This window comes from Mercenaria mercenaria, chromosome 15 (assembly GCF_021730395.1).
Source record: "Mercenaria mercenaria strain notata chromosome 15, MADL_Memer_1, whole genome shotgun sequence".
NCBI classification, from domain to species: domain Eukaryota; kingdom Metazoa; phylum Mollusca; class Bivalvia; order Venerida; family Veneridae; genus Mercenaria; species Mercenaria mercenaria.
Genome location: NC_069375.1, coordinates 66,283,034 through 66,309,029, shown reverse-complemented (window position 1 = coordinate 66,309,029; position 25,996 = coordinate 66,283,034). Strand labels below are relative to the sequence as shown.

General features: G+C 33.4%; 1 protein-coding gene across 1 annotated transcript in view; it reads left to right on the top strand.

Annotated features, from left to right (window-relative positions):
• The window catches only part of LOC123557051 (gamma-aminobutyric acid type B receptor subunit 1-like), a 123,476-nt gene that overhangs the window by 59,472 nt on the left and 38,008 nt on the right, over nt 1–25,996 (top strand). Inside the window, exon 2 of the mRNA XM_045348250.2 lies at nt 25,400–25,534. Coding sequence (XP_045204185.2) covers nt 25,400–25,534 — 135 coding nt within the window. The remainder of the gene's footprint in view (nt 1–25,399; nt 25,535–25,996) is intronic.

Below are 25,996 nucleotides of genomic sequence, written 5' to 3'. Positions count from 1 at the left end.
ACAGAGTGGATTTGTTTGACACACAGAGTAACACCATATATCTCGAATACGTCTCTGTATGCCATCATTGTTCGATAGTTTACCGTATTGCCCGAAATCATCCGTAGTAACATCGTTTGACGTATATTTCGAGGGCTGACCCGAAGACTGTCCCAAAACCTTTATTTAACATAAGTTGTCCAGTCTACCTATTTTTATATAATATATGAACAGTTGGGTTCCGCTTATACCGAAACATTTTGCGTAAAGGGTGATGCATGTTCTGATACCTCTGATGGGCAGACGCAATCAAACTAATATTGCTACCGTGTCAATGCTTCTTCCCAATCTCTTTCAATATGTTTTATCTGAACAACAGTCTTACCTCGTAGTGTGGTGATGTTAAAATCTGCTGTACTTTAACTCAGTTTCGATGTATTTTCCGGTTCTTTCATATATGATTAATTATTATAGCAGTGCATGTACCTTTGTACGCAAGTGTAAATAATAGACATTCATAAAAAAAGCAAAATGAAATAGGAAACAAATAAAGAAGGAACAAAGAAAATAGGCATATATTGTTGCAGAAAGACGTACTGGCAGCAATATCACGTGTAATGGAATTTACGCTTAATTTGTAACACTTCATGAATTATATCTACTTCTACATCACACGATACTTGCCCTGTCTGACATTTCCACGGGACAGAACTATACTTGATGGAAAAGCATTATAAAGTTAAATAACTTCACAATGAAGCAAATTATTACTGGCTCGAAATGAATAATTCGAAACCTTCTTTGACGTTCACACAAATTTAGAAATCAAGTATCATAATAGCTAATTTACTTGGCTGTCTGGCTTAAAAAAAATCAGGACAAAATATGCTTCTATTTAGACTCACATTGGTACATACCACGGTTCCCTATACGTGCAATTCAAAGCAACTGATTCGATTGAAACATATCAAATATTCAATTCTGGAAGCCATTCCCATTCCCTATTCATACAAGAAATAAAACCAGTAGCATGTTTTGATTTAGATTGTTATTTATTCCAATGAAAATGTCAACTTTAAATGTGACTTGTATCATAGCTCGGTGTTTTTCATAACAAATTTGGTGCAAGTAATTCGTATACACTGAGTACAGGGTGCGGTAACTGAAAGTGTGCAGGTATTTAATACCCGCACGCTAGCTACTGCACTGTTGGATAGGAAAGTATGCCAGCGTATCTGGAACAGTAGACAGCGAAGTGTATTTATTGATTTTCTGCTCTAGCATTGGTTTATTTTACCTGGGCTTTACACATTTGTATAGCAAGGATTTTAAGTACTCAATGAACTGCTGTATATGGCAATGTGGAACGCCTACAAGTACCATATATGGATGGCTATGATACAAAACAGAAAGAACATTGTAACTCTCGGGTAAACGATTTATACTCGGGGGCTTTGCCCCCTCGTACAAATCGTTTACCCTTGAGTTTCAATACTCTTTCTATTACTTAACATCTCACAGCAGGTTTCGGGAAGTACCATTCCAGGGCAATGCAACTATTATTTATGATTTGTTATTTTTTATACCTCCATCGGTCTATGTATCTAAACTGGTGGCTATAGATGTAGTTTTTTTAAATAAAATGATAAAACCTCCCGAAAACTATATCTTGTAATATATCGTAGTAGTCATTATGTAATGTTCCTGTGGTCGTAACGAACTGCGTAACACATTTTCGTAAGCGACTTCCTTTTTCTCAGAAATCCATGAAATGAAACTACTTGGAAGAAGACAAACATGCAGAACAATTTCACACAATCTATTGGCCAGTAGCTTCAATACACCCAAAAAAAAGTAGCCAACATTAACATTATTGTGTTCGCGTAAATGCACATTATATTATACATATTAAGGCTGTGATTACATGATAAAACTTATTTTAGATTGTTTGATTGACAATGCACTCTCCGACTCTCGTATATAATGACTACAGGAAACACAGGCTTGAAGTATCGCCGGTTCATCACTTACATTGGCACCACTCCCGTTATGCATATCCGGCATTCATCAGATATAATTGATAAATGCATAGACATTGCATGCATCAATATGCCACTTTACTGTGCATGGTGATAAGCAATATATACTGCAGACGCACACTCAGAGGAACAATTTCAACGTAAACAGTAAAATTAAAGGTAACCTTTGAAAAACATAAATTTCTGACAACATTTGTTCTTTTCTCCTTTTTTTAGAAAAGCTGTCAGATGCATGCACGGAATTCTAAAATATAGAAAATTACGACACGTACACAAAGCTTATGAAATACACAAACAAGTGCTGGGGGATGAGCAGGAGCGGTTTGCACAAGTCTTTGTCTCAAATGATCAAATCGAGGCTGCTATCATTTTGCTTGTTAGCGTTCTATGCTTCCAAAAGATCTCATCAATTTATTATTTATTAATGATCGGTCTATTTTATCACTGGTATTTTCGTACACCTGGAAATATTTTAATTGCTTTAGAATTTTCAATTTTGCCAAATATTTATCTCTCACTACAAGAGCATTGAATCTGAAGACAAGCTATAGAGAGTCACGTTCAGGTGGCCTTCTGCTAGCCATTCAGAGCTTCTATTTAAATTCTATATTTACCCCTGATATTTCCGATTTACGATATGTGATTACCACGGGTTTATAATTCTTATAACTTTGCCTTTTGTTTTGTCTCTGCGAAGAAATTAAATGTTAAATAAGTTGTTTTTCCTTTATTCCATTCAAAATTGAAACGTGTTTGTAACAAGGTACTAGAGTTAAATTGCGTTATTACAAAGCGTTATATTTAACAATCGGTAAGTACGTGTTCCTCAGTGGTGTACTGGTCAAGAGTGTTGCCATTTCCTCGAAAACATTTCTTTAAAGGTCGTTTGACATTCAGTTTCATATTAATCAAAAAAGTGTTTGGTTTGGACAGAACGACATTAAAAGCATTGATATTCATGAGGGACTTATTCTCGTTGATTTCGTTGATTTTGTTCTTGTCAATGCACAAAAACTCGTTAAAACGATCATGGAAATCATGTAGTTCTAGTGGCCAATTACCGTTCTGGATACAAAATACAAAAGCAATATTTTGTCCTCTTAGTTTCAATTGAGGTACTTCAATTACCTCTGGCACTTAGTAGACGATTTGTGTGTCATCCATTTCCTTGATCATGCATGTCTCATACACCTAAACTAATTACATTGGATCAATCAGTTTCTTTCAGATATAAAGTTCTCATAGGCTAAATACAAACCATTTGAATTAAAGCAGTTTTCTTAAACTAATACATTTAATTACCTCATCAAATGAGGAAGTGTCCTCTATTTGGCTGTAAATAAGTGTTTTACTTTAAGGAAAATGTAACAAAAGGAGTCCTGCTTAATGAAAACTATAAATCTCTTTCTGGATATCTTTGTGGCGAATCCACACTGAAACACAAACAAACCTTGTCGATTTTACTATTTTATTTTAACTAACAACTTTTTCTGGCTTTTCGGAGTATTTATACTGATATTACAAATGCATGAAAAATATAAGAAAAGTGAGTTATACGTGATACTAATTCCGTCAGAGCAAGAGAAAAGAACGCTGCTAACGCTCCAAATCACGAAAAATACAAAAAAAAAGCAAAAGAAAAAAAGGAGCTCCCACAGAACAACTCAGAGAAAAATCCAGAAATAAAGGAGAAGTGTGAAATTTCGTGCTTTCGAGGAATTAACAAAAAAAAAATCGTGGAGCATAACATCTGGCTCTGACGGACCAAAGTATAACAAATAAACGTATAAAGAAATAAACTAATAGAAAATCGCGAACTTCGCGACAATCTTCAAGGGAGCTTTGATTCTTATCAAGAGAGTCACGTGACGACTGTACTGTAATTTCCCTTGCCTTTAGTTAAAGCAGAAGTGGCTGAACGAAATTTATTTTGCCCGTTGCTGTCATCATGATTGAAGTTTCCTTTATATCAAATATATCAATGTAAATATTGGCCTTGCGGGCATTCAACTAAGAGATTTATATTGCAATAAATAACTCCTACTGTGATCTGATCGATGTGTTTTTGTTTGTTAAGCAATAAAAAAGATAGTCTGTACATGTAGGGATAGGAATAGATCTACTATTACCACTTGTAAATCTATACTTGGGCTCGCACCGTCCGATTTTTCTTGTTTTTTTTCTTTCTTTGGATGTTTTTTCCCATCGAGCGATTTCATTTGTTGAAATATGATATCATTCAAACAAGGAGATAAGATATTGGCGAAAACAAATTAAGATTCATCTCATGATTTCTACTTAGTAATATACACGGTTATCAATTCTTGAGGGATCTGCATCTTCATCTTGATGCAATGGTGTACAAACAACTTTTGTAATATTACCCTTAATTTTTATTGGCAGTCCAAAATTTACATTCCATTTTACAACAATTAATCATCATTCCAAACTTTATTGTTTATTTAGCTTAATAGTTTAACAAACATATTAAGTACCGAATCAGTATACTGTGGTTACAGACTATCAAAATTATGTTCACACAATGTATGAACTTTCTCTTAAAGCCTCTTCATATCTTAAGTATGAGCTCAATTAATTGTCGTGGCAAATGAAATACCAGAGAAATGTTACTATTTTGAGCTCTTAAGAATATCTCGAAGCGTGACTATGATATGAAGTTACTTTGAGCAGAGCATTGTCTTTCATTTGCAGATTGTGATTGTTTCTACTACGCTAGACATCAAATATTTAATGGTAAAAACATATTGGCAGTACACTGATTTATTTTAGCTTACATTCAGACTGTTAAAATTAAATACATATACTGTTCTCTTGCTGTAACCTTTGGTAACAAATTTTTGAAACGTTTGATTATTTTCATGACTGGTATTACGTATCTAGTTCGTTGTTCAGAGCTTGGTCGAAAATACAATTTTGTAAGATCATTTCTATATGCCACGGTACAGGATTTGAATATTAAAACGTGGAGAAAGTGTGACGGCGGCCGGGTGGCTCAGTCGGTAGAGCATCGGATCGGTATTCCGAGGCCCCGGATTCGAGTCCCGGTCTGGCTGCACATTTATCTCCCCCTCTGACATATATCGTATATAGCTTTGTACAGTTAGACAAAATAATCGCTCATTGCATGATTTAAGTCTGTTACTCCTGACAGTGTGGATTTGTTTGCCACTCGTCTGAGTCAGAGATTCACCAAATGTCGAATACGTCTCTGTACGCTGATTATCTCATCAAAGGTCGAGAGTCTAACGTATAACACGTAATTATCTGTAATAACGTCGTTTTACGTATATTGCGAGGGCGGAACGGAAGACTGTCAAAGACTTTATTTAACATAAGTTTTCTACTCAACCTTCCATGTATATGAATAGATGGGGTCCGTTTAAACCGAAGCTTGCGTAAAGGGTGATATATGTTTTGTTACCTCTGATGGGTAGACTTAATCAAATTAATATTGCTACCGTTTCAATGCTTCTTACAAATCTCTTTCAATATTTTATCACAACAACAGTCTTACTGTGTAGTGTGGTGAAGTTAAAATCTGCCGTACTCTAACTCAGTTCTGATGTATTTTCTGGACCTTTCATATCATATATATATAGTTATTATAGCGGTACATCTAGCAACTGTACACAATTGACATTCATAGACAAAGCAAAACGAAAAAAAAAATAAATGAAGTAACACTGTAAGGAGTCATCGCGTTACAAAAGTGAATTGCAAACACTTTGTACTTATTTATGTTCTGCGGCTTTATTTTTTGTATTTTACTTCGCACCGACACAATTATAGGTCATTTGCTGACTTTACAACTTTAGTGGTGAAAGAAGGCCCCAGGTGCCCCTCCGTTCATTATTTCATAACGGGTGGGCACCTGGGCAGAACCGCCGACCTTCCGTGAGCCAGCTAGATGGCTTCCTCACATGAAGAATTCAACGCCCAAAGTGAGGCTCGAACTCACATCGGTGATGGGCAATTGATTTAAAGCCAGGGACATTAACCACTCGCCAACGGAGGCCCTTCTGTGGCTTTAATAAAATGATATAATCAATTACATGTACTTATAAGACGTCAGAAAATTCTATTTACTGTATCGTGTTAAGAAGTATCTTATAGCCAGTTGAAGCTGTTGCTACGAATGCCTATTAACACTTATATTGAAGACATATATTCTTTCCTCCGATGTTATGTAATTTGTATTGCCAAATATCATATTATTGCTATTTTATCATTTGTTATTTCCGGTACAAGCATTCTGAAGATATTATACCTTGAATTAGTTCATTGGAAAATCTCCAGTGATAGACAAATCTGAAACGATATAAGAACGGACATCCAATTAACTGTTTGCCTGATTGAGCGTCGGAAAATTATTGATATCATACATCCTGTTGCTGGTTGCAACTCCAGACAGAATCAATGGTGCAACTGACCTACTATAAATATTGTCGTGACGTGACATTCTATTTTCTTATAGGCATTGCTTTCAGAAATGTCAGTCCAGAATGCTTGCTATTTGCCTTGACTGTCGATCACCAGTCCTGATAGAACACCATGTCATATATATTTTCCACAGCATTGAATAAACCTAGACACAAATTAATAACTTTTAAAGATATTTCAAAGATATATACTGTAATTAAAACGCAAAAACGTGTGTATGTTTAATCTAGAAGTAAACAAATGATGAAGGCTTTAGCCGAAACGTTGATGAGATAGGCTACTATATATAAAAACTTTTATACGTGATGTTGAAATACCTACCGCATAAACTAGAAGTAAAGGATTTTCAAGAAACGAGTTGTAAGGATTTTATGTTAAACAGTATATATACAGATCAGCCCGAGCAGTAAACCCGTTATATATCCGTTGGATATTCTATCACCTTTGTATCCGATATCTAAGTCCTACCTAGGGAGTAGGATGTATAGAAACGAGTGATGAATCTGTCCAGTTGTATTTAGACTTTCCAGTTGGGGTCTTATATAAAAAGAAAACAAAGTTTGCGAAAAGCAATATTTCTTACGTTACCTGATGCGACAAAAGATATACATATACATGTTGTACATGTTGTTCGAATAGCAAGTACTCCAAAATGTGTCACTTTCGTGTTAAAGCTTTGTTTCTGATGCATAAACTTTCCTCCGTATATAAGGAAAAAAGTAACAACATTCATGATTCTGATACTGATTCTATATCACACGAACGCTAAAAGTGCTTTTTGTGAAGATGAAAGCAGACATTGAAAGTTCGACATTTTGTTTGAAATATTCAAGAAAGCTGTAAGTACCCTGACCTGAAATGCAATTACGGTGACATAATGTCATCGTTCTTTTAACCCAGAGTCTTAAGTGAAATATAGGATTATCAAGACAAAATACACCATTACGCTAAAACCTAATTAGGTACTAAACTGACAGGCAACTTTCAATGCACCAGGATTAAATGAAGGACTGAAATAATTTCTAGGACAGCGGGTCAGCTTCAATTTTCAAGTCGTAATATTACATCACTGACTGAAATATGCCAAGAAGAACTATTTGTCAATGATTAATTGGCCTCTTTTCATTTGATTGCCATGTATTCGAGGAAAGATTTCCAGTGCTTAAAAGAAACTTGAATAGTTCATTTTACTAACTTACAGAAGAAAAATTCTCAGGATAATAGAATAAGTTTTTTTATAGCGCGAACATAGACTTGTTCATGCATGAGGGACATCCGTGGCCGAGTGGATAAGGGCGTTGACTTCAAACCACTTGCCCCTCATCGATGTGGGTTCTAGCCTCACTCGCGGCGTTGCATTTTTTATATGAGGAAGCTATCCGCCTGGCTCAAGGAAGATCGGCGGTTCTGCACGGGTGCCCGTTCGTGATGAAATATTACACAGATGGGCCCCTGGATTTTCCTCCACCATCAAACTGAAAAGTCGCCATGACCTAAAATTGTGCCGGTGCGACGTAAAATCCAACCAAATGAATAAACTCATGCATGATATACTAATCGAAAACTCTACCGTCCCTCCGGATATTTACAGCAATATCGTTAAAATGAAGACTCTGAAAAATCACCTTTTATGAAATTTTTCACATCATTTTAAAATTCAAAAGAATATCGTGAAGACACCATTTCATTTACGTTGTGACATCTGGCGTTCTTTAAAAAACGCCAGAAAATGCACAGACAAGCAGTGTTTTTTATAAAAGAAGGAAACAGATGATTGCATATTTATTTGTCACTAATATATGGTCAATTAGCAAACGAATTCTGCATGCGTGCTAAAAATATAACAGATTACAAATGTATATTGGAGAGGACTTGAATAAGCCTACTGGCTTCCAGTCTAATCCAGCACTCATGTATGCATTTTATTATCTAAATGACTATATTGGGAAATAAAACATGTTTAAACTAAAATGTAACAGGATAAAGAATTCTTCTTTTTTTTTCTTTTTTTTTTTTTTTTTTTTTTTGACATGACTTTTCTACATAGCACTACTACAATAATATCAGTTAGACAAAACCAAATACTATTATTCTATTATTATATAATGTTGATATCTAAGTAATGCGAGTAAATCTAATGCGTTTCCTAGTTCTAAGAAATGTTGTTATACTGTGGAACTTTTTTTAATGTAGTAATGATTTGTATTTCTTTCGTTGTAACGAAGAGAGTAGCGCCGAAGTCGATGAAATAAATTTTTCAAACAGTTATAATTGACAACACACGCCAAAAAGATGTCTATCTATGCGGAAATAACAGCTGTTTTTCCCGATTATCATTGTGTGCATCGTACCGAAATCAGACTACGTTAGCAGATGCAAACGAATAGCTGAGAAACCTTGATCTTAACTCAAAGCTCAGTTGAATGTGTAAATAATGAGGAATTAAGCCAGCAACAAATTAGTATCTCTTGAGGTACACAACAAATCTTCATAATAGGAAATACATTGCTTTAAAAAAAAAAGAACAATTTGATTTATTCAGATCCGTTGAAAATTACACAACCTTTTACAATAAAATGTTCTATTAATGTGTACAGCAAAATATGCTTAAAAGTGTATATCAAATACAGTAACGTAAAAGTCATAAATCATTGTAATTGGTGAAAGTGAGTATATCTATTAATTACCATAGACAAATCGTGAAGAAATCCAATGAAACTGATAGGTTTTGTCTTAGAAGTGTCCGCAGGGCGTTTGAGCAAACAGATGTATCTGAAATCAATACCTGATATAGGAACTATGTTCAATATAATGAGATTCTGTGTGATTAATGAAAAATTACTTCCACAACTACCTATCTGGACGTAAAAGATGCATAATCAGAAACGCTCCAGTATTTTCATCATTGAAAAGCTCTCTTATAGATTGAAGAAAAAAAATCAGGTATATATATATATATATATATATATATATATATATATATATATATATATCTTGTATGAATGTAGAAACCAGTATCATAGAAAAATGGTGTATACAGCTTTTCTTTAGATCATTAAGATCAACATTCAATTTTGCTGTTAACTGAACACTTTTTTTTGTCCCACAAGACGTCCAGATGTTACATTATTCATTTAAAGACTCACACAGACTTCAAAATTACTCAGGTAGTAACTTTATATCTAAATCGCAGTAAAATGTTTGAAATAAAACAAGATATAATTTCAGTTTCACCAAACATACGCCATATATTCTCTCGTGGCTGCGTCTTCGAAAAATAAAATAGAATATGTATTTTTTAATATCAGTCTTAGTCTTAGTAATACAAAAGAACAAATAAAACTCCTCTATGTCTTCTACTATATCTTCTACTATGACCACTACAGATAAGAAAGCGTTTTAAACATTTCATATGTCTCGGCAGTTCGCCGTTTTCAAAGGAATTTTGCCATTTTAAGACAACACATCGCATTTTATTCTTACTAATATTGTTTCCTGCTGGATATTTCCGCCGACTTTGTTTTAGAATTGAAATGGAGATATTCTTTGATATACGAAGGATGAAAACCTGTCAACAGGAAAAGCTGTTGACTTATTAGAAGTGACAGCCGTTAATTTCAATTTGTCATAATTTAAGAACTTCATCCCCACGGCTTTGCTCTTCTAGACACAATCGATGGTTCAAGTGGGCAATATGTGATATTTTTATTGGGTTGCGTATTGTAAACCAGTTTAATGTAGTTTACAACTATATGATATGTTATCGCAAAGTGAATACGTGGTATGTAATATTAGACGTAACTATTTCAAGTGTCGATAGATATTTATATAGATACAGTTGGAACAATAAATGTAATAATTTATCGCATTGAAACATACCTGATTTGAGGTTGTCATCTCAAGGGTGCATATGATACTTTATCAACCTTTTGTCTCTGCATTACAGAACATTTTTGTATATATTTCTTTGTTGCATTGTATTGCATTTCATTCATGAAACTAAGACACACCTCTAGACTTTAGTATCTGTTTTTATGAAAATAATGAAATGATGAAAATACAGTTTGCTTATCTTTTCTTTAGAAATTAAGACGTCATATCAATTTCTATATATTAAACGTGGCTACCTCTGCAATTATATACATACGGATAGGAAAGTTAACAATGCCAACATTTCGTTGACACAATTATATTTTGAAGTATTATCCAAGGAATGGGAAATGACTCATACTTCGGCTGCAATCGTTGAATGTGGTTTTCCTAGTTGGATATCTATCATTACTTTTTCGATAATAGTAGAACGTCCCTTCGTAGCAGCATTTGTCTTTTAAAACATTGAATGTAATCTCAGTTAGGTTAAATGGAATAAACGGAATATCGAATTGTGGGTACAAATTATTTGCGACACCTACCTCCCCCCCCCCCCCCCACCCCCTCCCCCTCCCTCCCATCCCTGAATTTATATATTAGATTTCGCTGTTATTGTTTTAATATAAGAACAGGAATGTTTATTTGGAGAAATAAAGTACAAAGTCCTTACGATGATGTACCGGGTTTTTGACAGTTTTTACTATGTTTTATTGATTACACTGCACATATCAAGTGTACATACACAAACTTGTTCAAACAAGTAAAGTAAATATTGTAAGGTCAGAACAATCTCAATGGAAATAAATCCATTCTAAGGTCATGAGGAAAGTTTTTATAATTTAAACATGATTTATTTGTCCTGCAGTTTTCTAACATACCTTTGTTAATGTAGGTCAAAATACACATTCTTTAAACAGACCATGCCGTCATTTCTTATATGGAAAAAAGTGTGCGTTGGTATCAGAACGATTTGTATTTCCCTGATAAAAGAACTGAGAGCTTGCTTACATTAGTCTCATGCCTTCTCTCTTTTCAATGGGCTTTCCTGGTTTATGGTAATACCAAACAATTCCTGTCTTGATCTTATCGAACATTTTTTCAGTATAGTTAACATTAGAAAACATTTCTGTCCAGATATCTATGCGCCTTCTTGAAAGAAGATTTACTTAAGGAATGACTATCATGATTACATATTAATAACAAAATTCATTTCTGTAAGAGAAATATTTTATTTGTGTGCGTGTGTGTGTGTTACCTTTTGTTGATAATTATCTTCGCAATAGAACGAATTATAACCTGAACATGATAATCTATCATATTAGTATTTATTCACACTAGCACACATTCATTTCTGGTGCGTTTTTCTGTACTTGTCTTGTAAGAAATACTAGTATATTGTATACAGGTTGCTTTTTTCGCCGTCGACCGTGTTAAATTTTCTACGCATTTATGTGATAGATGGGTATAGCTCTTTTCACCAAATTTACAAGCTTTGCTAACAGTTGCTTGTTGAAACGCTCATTGTAACCCGTCAATAACTTTAATAAAGTCATGTTCTGCAAATTGAATTTCTAACGATACGCATTAATATTCAGATAAATTGGTGAGAGAATGTTTACCATATTTTATCATTTATGCTTTAAGATACGGTTAAAAAAGAATAATAAAAAGGAATCACAGACGCATTGGAACCACAAGCCATAAAGATATTCATGAATTACAATAGAAAAGAATTTTAATACTTTAAACCGTTTTGTTGCAGCATGTATTGACTGATACGCCAGTTCTCATTGAGAATATTTATGAGCGCTAATTTTATTCTATTTATAAGTATTGTAGAATCAATTTAAATTTGAATTAGTTAATTGTGCATAAAATTTGCACTTGGATGTATAGAGCATGCTTATACGAACTTTAATTTCTTAGAACTACTTGGATGAAAAGCCTCTCTTGTCCCTATGTTGAGGTTTTAATTAAGACTGAAATACTGTTGAAAAACGGCGTAAAACCCCAAACAAACGAACATAATTAAGTTTCTATGATCGTGCTTAGACTAGTAATGCAATGGAAATTATTTGCTGGTTTAGTTTAAACATCTTTTGTAATTATACATACACGTATATGCATATACAACAACACATTTACGACCCAGTAAAAAGCGGTTTGACGAAAGTTCTTATAATATTAGCGGCTTTCCATCTTCCAATCATCTGTTCTACTAAAACGTTTTGAAATTTCAATTATTGCATAAAGTGATTTTATCCTATGTTTACGTATTTGATGTATCGTCTTAAGTTACAACACCTCTGTTACAAGAGAGACATTTTATGTGTACATAACGTGAGAAGTATCAATAATACCAAAGAACGTTAATGTTCCATTACGTTAAAATCTTTAACAAGACTTTATATACATCACCTTTCTGTATAGTATAAATACATTAAATACCGAAATAAATTGAGTCTCCCGCTAATTCTGAATCCATTAATGTCTATTTTGGATTTCTAAATCTGTGTTTATCAGGAAAGGGTGTAATATGGATAATTGTTGGCGCTGATTCAAAAGGACGCTAGTTTTAAAGATGATATTTTTATATGATTAAACGTTTGTTAACGTGCAGGATTCTATAGATTTAATCTAAACAGTTTCTTTAAATTTCCCTAAGTCCCTAATCTTTATCTACATACATTACATTTATATTTGTCACAATTTGTCTACTCATGTCTAAACAGGGAAGCATGCTCACGTGAACTAATAAAAAAAGGAACAACGAATATTTCCTGTAATTATATAAATACGAGTTTGCATTAACATGTCTAGCATAAACTTGCCTAGCATCAACTTGTCTAGCAAGTCTCGGAAATAGATATATTTGTTTACTTATGGTTCCGATAGTTTGGCAACATGATAAAGTAAATATCAAGGAGACTAACAGATGTTCATGCGAGAATTTGAGACAGGTTGGGAAGTTTTACGTGCAATATGTATAAATAAACGACTAACTTATGAAGCGAATCTGCGTGTTCTCTGCTGGCATGAATCAAAAGCGTATAAGGAAGCGTACATATAGACTAAAACGAGAATGTAGATATTACACATACTAATTTAAAAGTCAGGTCAACTTTTACATACATTTACTCTGACTTAAAACGTTCTTGCATCCTAATCGGCATTACAACTTGTACAATATTTTATCCAATGAAAATGAAAAAGTTAGTTATTTCTGATTGCAAAATCTTGTTTGACTATAAAAACCGTTGTTATGAATGTCATATGAATCTAGAATTATTTATAAAATGTTCCCTCACTGTGCAATGATTGTCTATTATCACGGTTTCCCACTGGTCATTGTTCAGACAAAGTGGACAGTTTTATTGGATTTAGGTATATTGGTTCCATAACAAACGAAATAAAAGAGCAAATAACAATCGTCTCAGCTTTGATAGACACCTTCATTTCAAAAATTGTGTCTGTATTGACATTTATCTGTCTGTGACATTTTTATGTTATTGATGACTTGCAGACTGACTTTCTTCAAAGTATTCTATGGACAGCCTTTTCAACTAGCGCTAGAAAATAAATTGTTTTGTTCTCTCTTTAAACGCCCTTATTGTTATATAACTGGAAAGGAAGATACACTAAATGATAAAATGTTTTGGTCTTTAACCTACCAGTTGGTTAACATATCCACTGATTTGTATTCATGAACCAAGTTATCAAATCAATTACTACGATTGTTTCTGTAGTCATTTTATAAGAACTGCCATGAAAAGACAATAAATGGTCTTGGATATATGTCATTAGAAATGACGTTTCTGTCAATAAAATACAATAGTCAGGTATAAAACATTAGCATTGTGTTTCATTAAAACTCATGAGCATGTTTCTGAAAGGTTTGGCTCCAGTTCGTCGTGTAAGCTTTAATACCATTGTTCAAATGCAGCTGTTTATAATGTATTATCAGATAGTTTAAAGGAATATATGACAGAATCATTCTGCTGTTCATATGGAAAATTAAAACTGTGTATACAAATATACAGCTGTTTTCAAATGCTCATCATGCATCTGATCTGTAAGTGAATTTTATACCTAACAATGGTAAAATTCAACAATGGCCACATGTACGTATAGTTCAGTTTATTTACTCTGTCACATGTAGGCACTTGATTATAAGGTTAGTGCACAAATGTATCGATAAAAATGACTTTATCATGAAGTTCACTGGAATAAATTGCATGAATCACTGAAAATCGAACAATAAGACGGAGTCAGTTTGTTAAACACTTCCTCAATTATTAAGAATGAGAAAACTACAAACATAAAGCATACATTTATTTAAAAAAAAATCAGCTTTCATACTAACATCAAGGACAAAAACCACATTCAAAGACTACAGATGCTCATACAGCAATACACATGGAAATGGTATACAAGTAATCTGATACACGCGAACATCGTCTATTCACATATATCAAACACAGATGGATGCTGTAATAAATGGAATTGACAAACAGACATAGACAAACATGACAGATAGACACCGCTGGGCACCTACTTGGAACTGTCGTATGGCAGCACCAGCTTTTGGAAGTTTAAACTAGTTTATTTCTCCAAAACGCACTCTTAAACTCCCTTACATGTTCCTCTTTTGAACGCTAATGCAAGTATAATTACTCCACGCCCGGTGGATCCATTTCACACATAACAGTGACCGCAAAAACACATTATAAAATACAAATACGCTAATATAAAAATATATGAATCAAAATCCATGGAAATGTAAACGCATGTACTTAATGATTTTGCAGACGCAGGGGCACCAAGAGAAACCCCATTAGAGGCACCAAGAGAAACACCACAAATGGTGCGACGAAGTAGTACAGTGGACACTTTTAAGACCTGTTTTTCCCTGGCAGAGTGCAAAACATCTTAAAATCTAACAAAATATAGTCTTAGAATTTAGCGAAAGCATTGTTATTCTTGTACATATTGCTACTACAACTCATTTGAGTTGCAGTTTAAGTATACACGGTGAGATCAGTAGGTGGGTCACAATTCTGTGTCAGAAGCTAATAGTTGTATCTCCCTTATTGTAATGATTACTTATCAACAAAAGGTTGTATTTACTAGCAATGTTTGTTAGATATTTGGTATAAACATCCATGGGATAATCGTCACTGTTTCGCTTACTCTAAATCACTTCACCACTAAGGGTTTGAAACCTCTCCTGAGAAATATAGAGTTATATTAATGTATTGGAGGTATTTAGCAGACTTGCGAAAGTTTGTTGGTTCCCCGCCTTTAGATCTTGTGACCCTTGTTCTATGTCCGGAGTGATATCTTAGGTAGTTTTTCATCACAAAATCTGGACAATTTCTTATAATTCAATTTATTTTCCGTTCCAAGTAAAATCGACCCCACCCCTAAAAAAAAAACAAAAAAAAAAAAAAAAAAACAACACACATTTATACCCTTCTGAGGTTTACGTTAACCGTTGACTGTATCCTAAATTAACGCATGGAATGATTTGTTTGTACGCTGTTTACGCATTGTCCGGCAAAGTTATAAACAGAGGCATTATACACTCACTACCATTTCGTAATATTACAAACTTCTCATTTTGCTACTGATTTTGTCTAACGTTGCAACTCTTAGACGGATAAAATGTTTCTAATATGAGAAATACCCAGTCAAGCATATAACTTAATGGTTGTCACTTTCAATAAACGGTCAGCATTTCTGTGTCGATTTTTTTTTTCATCACTTGTAAAAGGACATTTGTATTCCGACTGGTACTTGTTGTTTGTGGAATCATATTTCTCGACAATATGAGCTGCATAATGATAAAATAGTACTTTCTACAATGGGAGGGTGAACGACCATACATGATAAAATCCGATCTCCGTGCAGGAATATTGTCAAACAATCATTTTCTGTACCGATAAGGGGAAGTAACACTGTGTTGGAGTTTGAAAAATAATTATTTAGGTATAACTCGTTGACATCTTCTAATAATATTTTGGATATAAAAAGAATATACTAAAGTATATCCTAAAAATATATCGAATAAATCAATTGAGGGTCAGCATGCAAGGGACACTGCTCGGTTAATGTTAAATCGCTTATACCTCACAGCTTTAAGTTCGCAACAAGGGAAGAATTATTTCATGTTAGGAAGTCATCAAGCTGTCTATTAGATTAGGCTCGTTGTATCGAACCAGATATACCCCAATGGCTGAATAAATACGGAAGCTCACCTGGGATATTTCTCTACCACCAAAAGCTGAAAAGCCGCCATATGACCTACTATTGTGTCATTGCGAGGTGACTTTTAATGGGAAAAAAACTAAGTAAATAGATTAAATGAGCATACTTATATGCACACAATTTGTCCTTTTCTGATTTCTGAAGTTTAATAAATACAAATTGATATCATCTTCCAATCTTGCGACAGATTCGAAGCAATATGACGGTAATGACAAACAGACAATCAACCCAAACAAATAACGTGTAAGTTAGCTGTTTTCATAATAGAAACAAAACGTCACTATATTCTCGTACAGTCAAAAGGTCTCGAATATGAAAAGATTTAGGAATTAGAATTAGAATTATACTTCCGTTACTTATGATATTAGCTGAACTTTAAATTGAGCCCGAGAACGCGCTAAGTAACCTGACAGTCTGCTTGTAGAATACTTTGCAGCATTGTTGAAATATACTGCTATAAAAGTATTAATAAAGAATACATTAAAAATAACATTATTTGGATAAACGTTTTCGTTTTGTTTTTGTTTAATTGGAGAACGACGCCAATGACCTTTCTTTGGTAGAACAACCGACCTTCCGCTAGCCAGATGCATTGCTTCTTTTTATGTCTATCCAAGCGAAGTCTGAACTAACAGTGACGTGGTTCATGTTATTGGAAGTCAGTGAGTCGGTATGACGTCATGCAGATAGGGTTATCCATTACAAAATGGATCGTTTGTTTAAATCATTGTAAGATCGCATTTCAAAATTAGATATCAAACATCAAAACTGTAACTCTTTGTCTTGGTACATAGTTATATCAACATAAATATAGTTATAATAATTCTTTATTTGTTTCTGCTATCAGATATCTCTTGTAAAATTTATATCAGACAAACGCGAAGCAGACGACTGTGTGATTTCCTTCAAGAAAGATGAAGTACGGAAGTAAAATTAAATCTTGTTTGCTGTACCTAGATATATTAATTCCCGTAGAGACAAACAGATAATTAAATCAATTTCATTTTGTCTGAAAGCAGAAACAGTTTATACGTTGATTGCAGACTTGAGATTGACAGATAAATGTAAAAAAGTAATTTTTGTTGCCTTCACGTTAAAAAATATTGCAAAAACACGTCTAGATAAAGACAATTTATTGAAGTCATTGAAAAACGTAGGAACATATATATCCATCTTCTATTGGATACCGAGGGTGTGAATCAATTCATGATAGAACATAAACGATAAATGTTGGCAAGAACAGTAGGCGGCCTGGAGAACAGCGTTATAAGCGATTTGCGTTCTCGTTATTTATTGAAAACATGTCTACTTCCCTTCTAGCACGGAATCCGAGAAAGAAAGCTACTTTTGTGATTGTTAGTAAGTAAAATACCCGTGCCACTGGTGTAATTCAATTTAGTATAGAACATTAGTAGTTTGGGTGCCATATTTCTCATAATATGCTTCTCGCGAAAGATCATATTGTCTTCTGATATATACAATCATTTTCATGCAAGGTTTGGAAAAGAATTATAGAATATAAATTGACCCTAAACGTTAATATCTTGATTTTTTTCTCTGTGATTGGATGATAATTATTTTGGAATCGGGTTCTATTATCTCTCATAAATATATTAGAATAAAGGGGTATTGAAACCCATAACGAAATGTGTGCAGAATTTGAAAATGATGCCGTAACGTGATCAAAGTTGCTTCTTTGTTTTGTCATATTAAATTAAAGCTACACCTTTGACAGTAATTAAAGAATCATGAATGAAATATGTTACTCTATCAATTATTTGTCACGGCAAATTGTTTATTTCACAACCTTATCATAACTAATGTTACTAGCAATATAATAAGTTCACGAAAACGTTTCATTTCGTAGAAAGACTTTTGGCGGACTGAAAATTGTTCGTCTTCGTATGAACATTACCCATGTCTTATTTACATTCGTTGAAAGATGAACAAAATATATCTTATCAGCAAAAAGTATATTTACGCTTTAACAACGTTTCGCTTTACAGACAGAATTAAGTTAACGAGCCCTAAGTATGCTGTTAAGCCTAAAGGTCTTTCTTTAATTCAGTGTACTGGTTTGTAGACAATTTTCCCGATTATATTACCATGATTACAGATGCTAGTACATCAAATAAGCATTGAATCAAATAAGAAAATTGTCGGTGAATAAAATGAAATATGTGGCTCATGAGACCAAGGTATACTTGTGTCTATGAGGATTGACAGACAGATATATAAAATCGAAACATTTGGTAAAACTTGATACTTTAATGGTAGACTTGAGGTCAGACATATATCTGGATCAGTGCTACATAGATATTGGCCAGACTTGATATTCTAAAGCCAGCCTGAAATCATTTTAGTTTCAAACTTTATTTGAAGAAAGAAAATGGAATAGCGACTTCTGATTTGGAAACAAGTATCTAATAAAATGATCCTGGACTTTGCGCCCTAACTAACCTGTACGCTTTCTAAATAACTGCAAAATACCAACTTCACCAAGTCAGCTGAAATAAAATATGTCTATAGAAATGAAAAGGTATGACTGAAATTGTTTCTCTTATAGGAAGGTCTATCACAGAACAACAGGTGCTTATCTAGGCCAAAGGTCCCCTTTGTCTTTAGACATACAGAAATTTGTACGTAGTAATGCATCACTTCCCTTTTGAGAAAATAGATAAAATTTCACAGTCGCATGACAGTGATGAAGTCAGACCAAAATTACTACGACCCGCATACAGATAAGTAAGAAGTAAGCAATGAATTGTTATAATTTATTTTAGCTCATATAAATGTAAAAATTAGATACAAACTTGCCGTTCTGACTTTAATACGAGGATTGATTGATAGTGACTACTTCTTATTTAGAAATGTTCTTTTAGTATCTTTTTCTCAACCAAGCAGGACGCGTAGCTCACGAACGCTGACATAGCAAAAGAAACTATATTTTCTAGTTAAAAGTCTGTAAGATATGAAGGTATAGTGAATGTGTGAAACTGTTATAAAAAAATTCAACAGTTTTATGTATGTGTTGGGTTTCTCTTTAAACAACACTATTATCAACGATAAAGGGGGTGCGTTTAAATGTACATCGCCACATTCTTATTTCTAAAACAGGTTAATAATGTCCCTCAAAGGTAAACGGAATAAAAGTTTCCTTTGTTTTGTGATAAAATGTATGCAGAACGTTAGTCCTTTTATTCACTGACGTTTAGCCTTTAGCCTGCTTACGGCAAAACATTTTGATTTGTAACCAGAGCAGACTATCAGCCTGCTATTCAATCAGCAAATTTTCAGCGGAGACCCCTTTGAAAAATAAGAGGTAGCTGTCAAAATTGAATAATGGACCATTTCATTTTAGAAATTTAGCAGGGTAAAGGTTAATGAATAGTTCTTTCAATGGTTAAACACATATACTCAGCATCTTACACTACCGATTTGGATTGGTGTTTGTTATTTTACAGAATGAAAATATGTATATAAACGCTGAAAGCGTTTCGTATCATTAAATATGAATAAATGGACGTTGACGTTTCACGTAAGTTATTATTACGTTATGTCATATTTGAAAAGTTGAGTATTATTTTACTGGCTAAAACTATATAGCGCTAAGTTACTTTACAAACGATGGTGTTGATGGCGCTACCTTAGAACTTACTTTTATTTATACTTTACTGCACAAAGAACTTTTATTACGTAATCAGTTGGCATAAAACCACATTTTTAAATATAAATTATCTCCGACCGATTTTTCCATATCATAAACAACGGTAAGCACACAATGTGAACCACGGAATGTTTGTGTAGAGATATATAAACGGGATACCTAACAAGCAATGCATAATATTATATGAATGCACTCAATACCTGCCCTTTCAAAGAGTCTTCCTGTTGATATCATGGATACAATCTAAGAAATAAGTGTAAAATGCAAATGTTCAAGGACTGCACAATAAACATGCGTCGTGTCTCGAAAAGGACGGGCATAAATAACTTAAGGTTAAACTTTTTATGACTGTAGCGAGTACAATTGTAAAGTTGCCATGACTTCGAATAACGGGAGCTGGAAAGTCCCCAGAAGACCATAAGCAACAGTTATCGTTCCTTCTAAAATCTAACGTACGAAATAAAAGCTATTCACGAATTCAAGATATAATATTGTCAGTGGAGAAAGTACTGATTTTAATTTTAAAGTCTCACCACTTGATTAATTGAAAGCTTTAGACGTTTATGGGAGACTTGTGCCAGACAGATAAGTGTAAGGAATAGGTTTTGTCTTAACATGATTTCCAACTGCAAGCATATATATCGAGACAGAAAAGATCTGTTTGACATTCGGGAAAACTTAAAATCTTATCATCATCTTATGTTGGGTACTGAACGCGTCAATCAATCTCAAAATATATGAAAGAAGTGACAAATACTGCTTAAAATATGAATGAATAAATTTATGTATGCATTTATGTATGTATGTATGTATGTATGTATGTATGTTCTAAGTTCTGTTCAGAATCGGAGTATGCCTATTTTTTTTATTTTAAATGAGAAGGATATAAGATTCTCGTGTAAGCCGGGGCTACGGGACGTGATGGCTGTTTTTCATGTAAAAACCTCTCACAAACAGGAATAATCTGACCAAATTTGCTATTAGTTTGCTTGGTTGCGTTCTGTTCTTTCAGCCGATCTTCGTTTAAACTAAATTGACTATCTGAATAATGGTCTTGTAATTTGTAAAAAATGCCTCCTTGCCTGGAATCGCAGTGTCGTTATATTTTCTTGTTCCTTGGCGTCATGGAAAAAATGTTACCTGCAACCAGTGAAAGAATCTTGTTTTATTTTTTTGCGAACATTACATAACAAATACTACGTAACAAGATAAAAATAACTTTCAATCGTGTACATTAAAGTTTTAACTTTCACCCGCAGCATATATATTTACTCGTTGACAGATATTTCTATCTTGACACTGAAAAAAAAATATTATGTATTTATCCTGATGAAGGCGTAAGCGCCGAAACGTTGATAAAAGATAAATATTCACGTGTTGTTGTTGAATTTTACCATCGTATCTTGACACTGAAAAGAACAAATGCCATTCCATCAACTGGTTAACGTTACTTATTTTTATAATTACAGATATTTACAAATCAGTTGCAATATGTGCAGTTTACATGGAAAAACTCCCTTAACTGTTTATATCTAAATTATTACGTATTACAGCACCTAAAGTAAAAACTTGTGAATGTTACAAATTTCATTGATTTCAGATAGAACAAACATTTGCTCAGAAGTCCACCGGCCAATCTAAAGACAAAATGAACAATTTATTGATCAAACTACACACTTAGTCAGAAATGTCTTTTTATGTGTACTGTGTCTTTGATACACCGTTCTATTTGAATATAGATGATATGTGGCATCATTACAATCATTAGGATTCAAATTTTTAGAAAGCCCTGGTATATGTAGTTGGTTTTAGCAAAGTCAGTACTTCCATCCAAACAAACAAGTTGTGTAACACACCGCCTAATACAGTGCATCAGACACGTTCAGGTTGATGCTTATTGTTGTCTCATTTATATCTGCAGTTTTATATATCTTTATTTTAGCTTATAAAATTAATAAAAACCTGTACGTAAAATATCGTTCTTTCATACTCATATCCAGTTTCTTCTTAACATTTATACATACCGTGAATAAATTCAAAGGTAAGGGTTCTATTCTACTACATATATGTTCGCCACAAATAGGATCAAACTTCTCTATGAAAGACATAGGTAGAGAGTGAAATGATTTCAGACATAATGCCTTTTATCACATTGTCATTGAGCGAATACGATTCGTCCGTGGATCGAACTCACGACCCAGCTGTTTCCTATTTAGCTATTATTCGCTAAGTGCATTGGTCCTGTTGACAAGGATATAGTTTAATCTCACTTGTCCCATGATCAGCGGAAAAGAGCATGATCCAAGTTCAGAGACTGATCACCTCCGTGTTTTTCCTACGCGGGCGGGGTATTTCTTGCTGATATGAAAATGCATGATATTCATGGTTGCTTGAAATATGTTTACAAAGAACGTGATGATGCACATGTTTTAAAGTAGTTATAGATGTATATAACGTTTATGAGTTTATGATAATTATCCTGTTCTGTCATTTTTTTGACATCAGAAACGATTATTTTAATGGACTAATACCGAAACATCCATTTTCTATAGAACGAGTCGAATGCCCTCATATTACAGGTTTTCTTGTCAATTTAACGCCTTGTTTGAAGTTATTTATTTGACAAATCCATTATCAATTCATTGACCTGCTATACACGCCCTTAAACTTGTTTAAACTTTGTCATCTCCATTAGTACTGCAATACTTCATCAAACAAATAATATGTACATAGATTGATCACACTCCATCCGTTCTGAACCAGTCTGTTTATATCTTCTACTTGCTATACAGAGCTATACTGGGTAACCCGAGTACGTCCATTTGCACCTAATTGCAAACATTAAGGAAATTACATTTATATTAGAATATAAATATTTAACAACAATATCCCTTAGTGCATTAACCCTTTTGTTATGGGCGTTCTTGATTTATTGTAATGTAGTTTGCGTGTAGTTAAGTAGTTGTAAGACAAATAATGCAGAAATGTGATTACTTATATATATATCTTAGGAGATATTTTGTGACAGCTTATCATTATAATGGCTATGGGCTTCCGTTTCATAACTCAGACAGAATTTTCATGAATTGCTCCTTATTTGCCATGTTGATGCCCTAAGCACATGTCTAAGACATCCGTGCCAATTCTATCTCGTGTTAGTTAATCTGTACATTAAAACCAGTAGAAAACTATACATTATATATAAGTACTAGGGAAATGACTATAGTTGTTCCGCATTTGTCTTTTAAACATATGAAAGTCTAAAAACTAGACTTCAAAATATCAAATTTTGTATTTGCCTTATAAGCGATACATTTGCATAACATTTGAATATAATGGAACATACATGAATGTACATTAGACTGTCTCATACATGAAACTAATGATACCATCATAACATGTAGTACCATATTTAGTTTGATCTGCTTGCCAATGTTCTTCAACAAATACGCTATAATTTCGCAGATTTATTACATATGATTAAATTTCTAGAACAAACACCCGGCAATCAGTCTTCGAAAAATTGTTTTATTGCAATCAATTATCAGTAAAATATATTACAGCAAGTAATCATTACATACGTTCTTAAGAAACAAATAATCGTAATAAAAGCGAGAATAAACCTCCAATAAGAATAGTCACGTCTCAACAACGCAGATACTTATTAACGAACCCTTTCAAACAGCAGATCAATTAAGATAATGTACATAATTGATATTTGCAGGACAATAAAATACATGTAAATCAAATGGACAATAAGGAGCACAGGAGAGTGTCTATTTGAAAAAGCCAGTGTTGATTACGTAATTGTCTGCTATCATTTTGCTTGGATGCCTTCTTTACTTTTACAGGCCCTCCCTATATATTCTATTTCCATTTTCAGAATAAAAGTTTGATAGCCAAGTATCTTCTAATACATCTGTCGAGTTGTTTGTACTCTGTGCTTGCTAATGACCTCTTGTTGTCGAATACCATAGAAAATATCGCTATCATAAGTAGCTATCTATCGTCACTTTTTACCTATTTATTGCTCTGCAGACATATTGCATATTATAATAATAATATTATACACACAATAGAAAACTAGTATATTTATATAAATAAGTGTGTTAAGAATACTATTTCCGTTATTGTTATCACCATATTTTGTACGAAACTGTTATAATTAGGCGTAGTAAAAACACACCAACATTTTCAATAATACACAAAACGAGGTAGCCGTAGCAACTTTTATGTTTATTTTAGCAAAATTTTTAGAGTGCTATATTCATCAACTTTGATACCAGTCGAACAAACTTGTCTCCCCAGTTGTGTATCAAAATACCATAAAACTAGCCATTGAAAATAAATTCTTCTTTTTGAACCCTTAAATATACTTTGAGGTTGTTTCATTGGTACATTAATAGACAAAACTTTAGCAAAAATATCGTAATTCAACACATATTTGACGACTTTATCTGAACATTTAGTACTTTGTTCCATTTATACTGTCACTTGTATTCTAGGTTTTCCCTACATGGCACCATATAGTGATTGTATAGTCGAATTTGTTGAAAATGCAATGAGGAACATTAGCTTCTTACTTCGCTTGAAAAGTTTTATGATAAAGCGCAAGGATAACCAAATATTACATTGGTCCCTGTCAGTTGGATTCCTCTGATTTTTTCCTTACAACCTTTATCCAAGATGTTGCGGTTGGTCAAAATAAATATGCTTTTTATGTGTAGGTTTCTAAATAAAAAATGATTAATCAAACCTAAATTTAGCAGAGGGCCACTAAAAGCAAACCTGTCCTTGATCATTTTCCAATCCAATGAAATTTAGTATAGATATTGCTTTTGGAAATTACAAAGAAGTCAACGATAAAAACAGAGGAAGGACAAATCTACTTCTTGGACATTATCAGGGGAAGTAACTGACTAATGTTCCCTATACCATTAATTTCAATGGTAACGAACTTCTTAAATTTTATACAAACCCAACAGATGTAACAACCAATGGTATTTATAAATTTTAGTAAAACGACGTGCTCTTTATTAAAAACCAAACAATTCTAGCTCATACACAGTTCAATGACGTTTATAATTTTAGTAATTCAATATTCTTTTTATTTCAGTGCATGCCTGGCCTTGGAACAAAAGTATTATATGAACTGCTATACAACCAGCCAAAGAAAGTTATAGTTCTGACTGGATGCAGCATCGTGTCGACCTTTGTAGCTCAAGCTGCAAAAATGTGGCATCTTATTGTGGTGAGTACACTAATCATATATGCATTTGATAGTGCGGTGTCAAATGTGCTAAACATATACATAGAATCACGTGTCAAATTGGATATCACATTGCAATTAAACCCTTATATCTATACGTATTCCGTATTTTTGCCCTAGTTAACAATAACTTTGGAAAAAGACTGTGGTAATTGAAAACGCATAAAACTGTATTGAGATAACTAATCGCAAAGATAGAATTAATTGTGTGCGCAAAGTAAATGTTTTAACTTAATGAAATCTCCTGCTGAAAGCTTTTATTCGTTTTCATCTAATTATTTTGATTCACAGAACAACACGTCAGGAAAAGGGCGTCATTTAGTTCTATATTCACTTAGTTTGACAGTACTAAATTGATCCATTCCTGACAATACGTTTAGTCTTGGAGCAGTGTCATCAATGCTCCGGATATCAAACAGCAAGTTTGAGTCTTTGGTACATTTA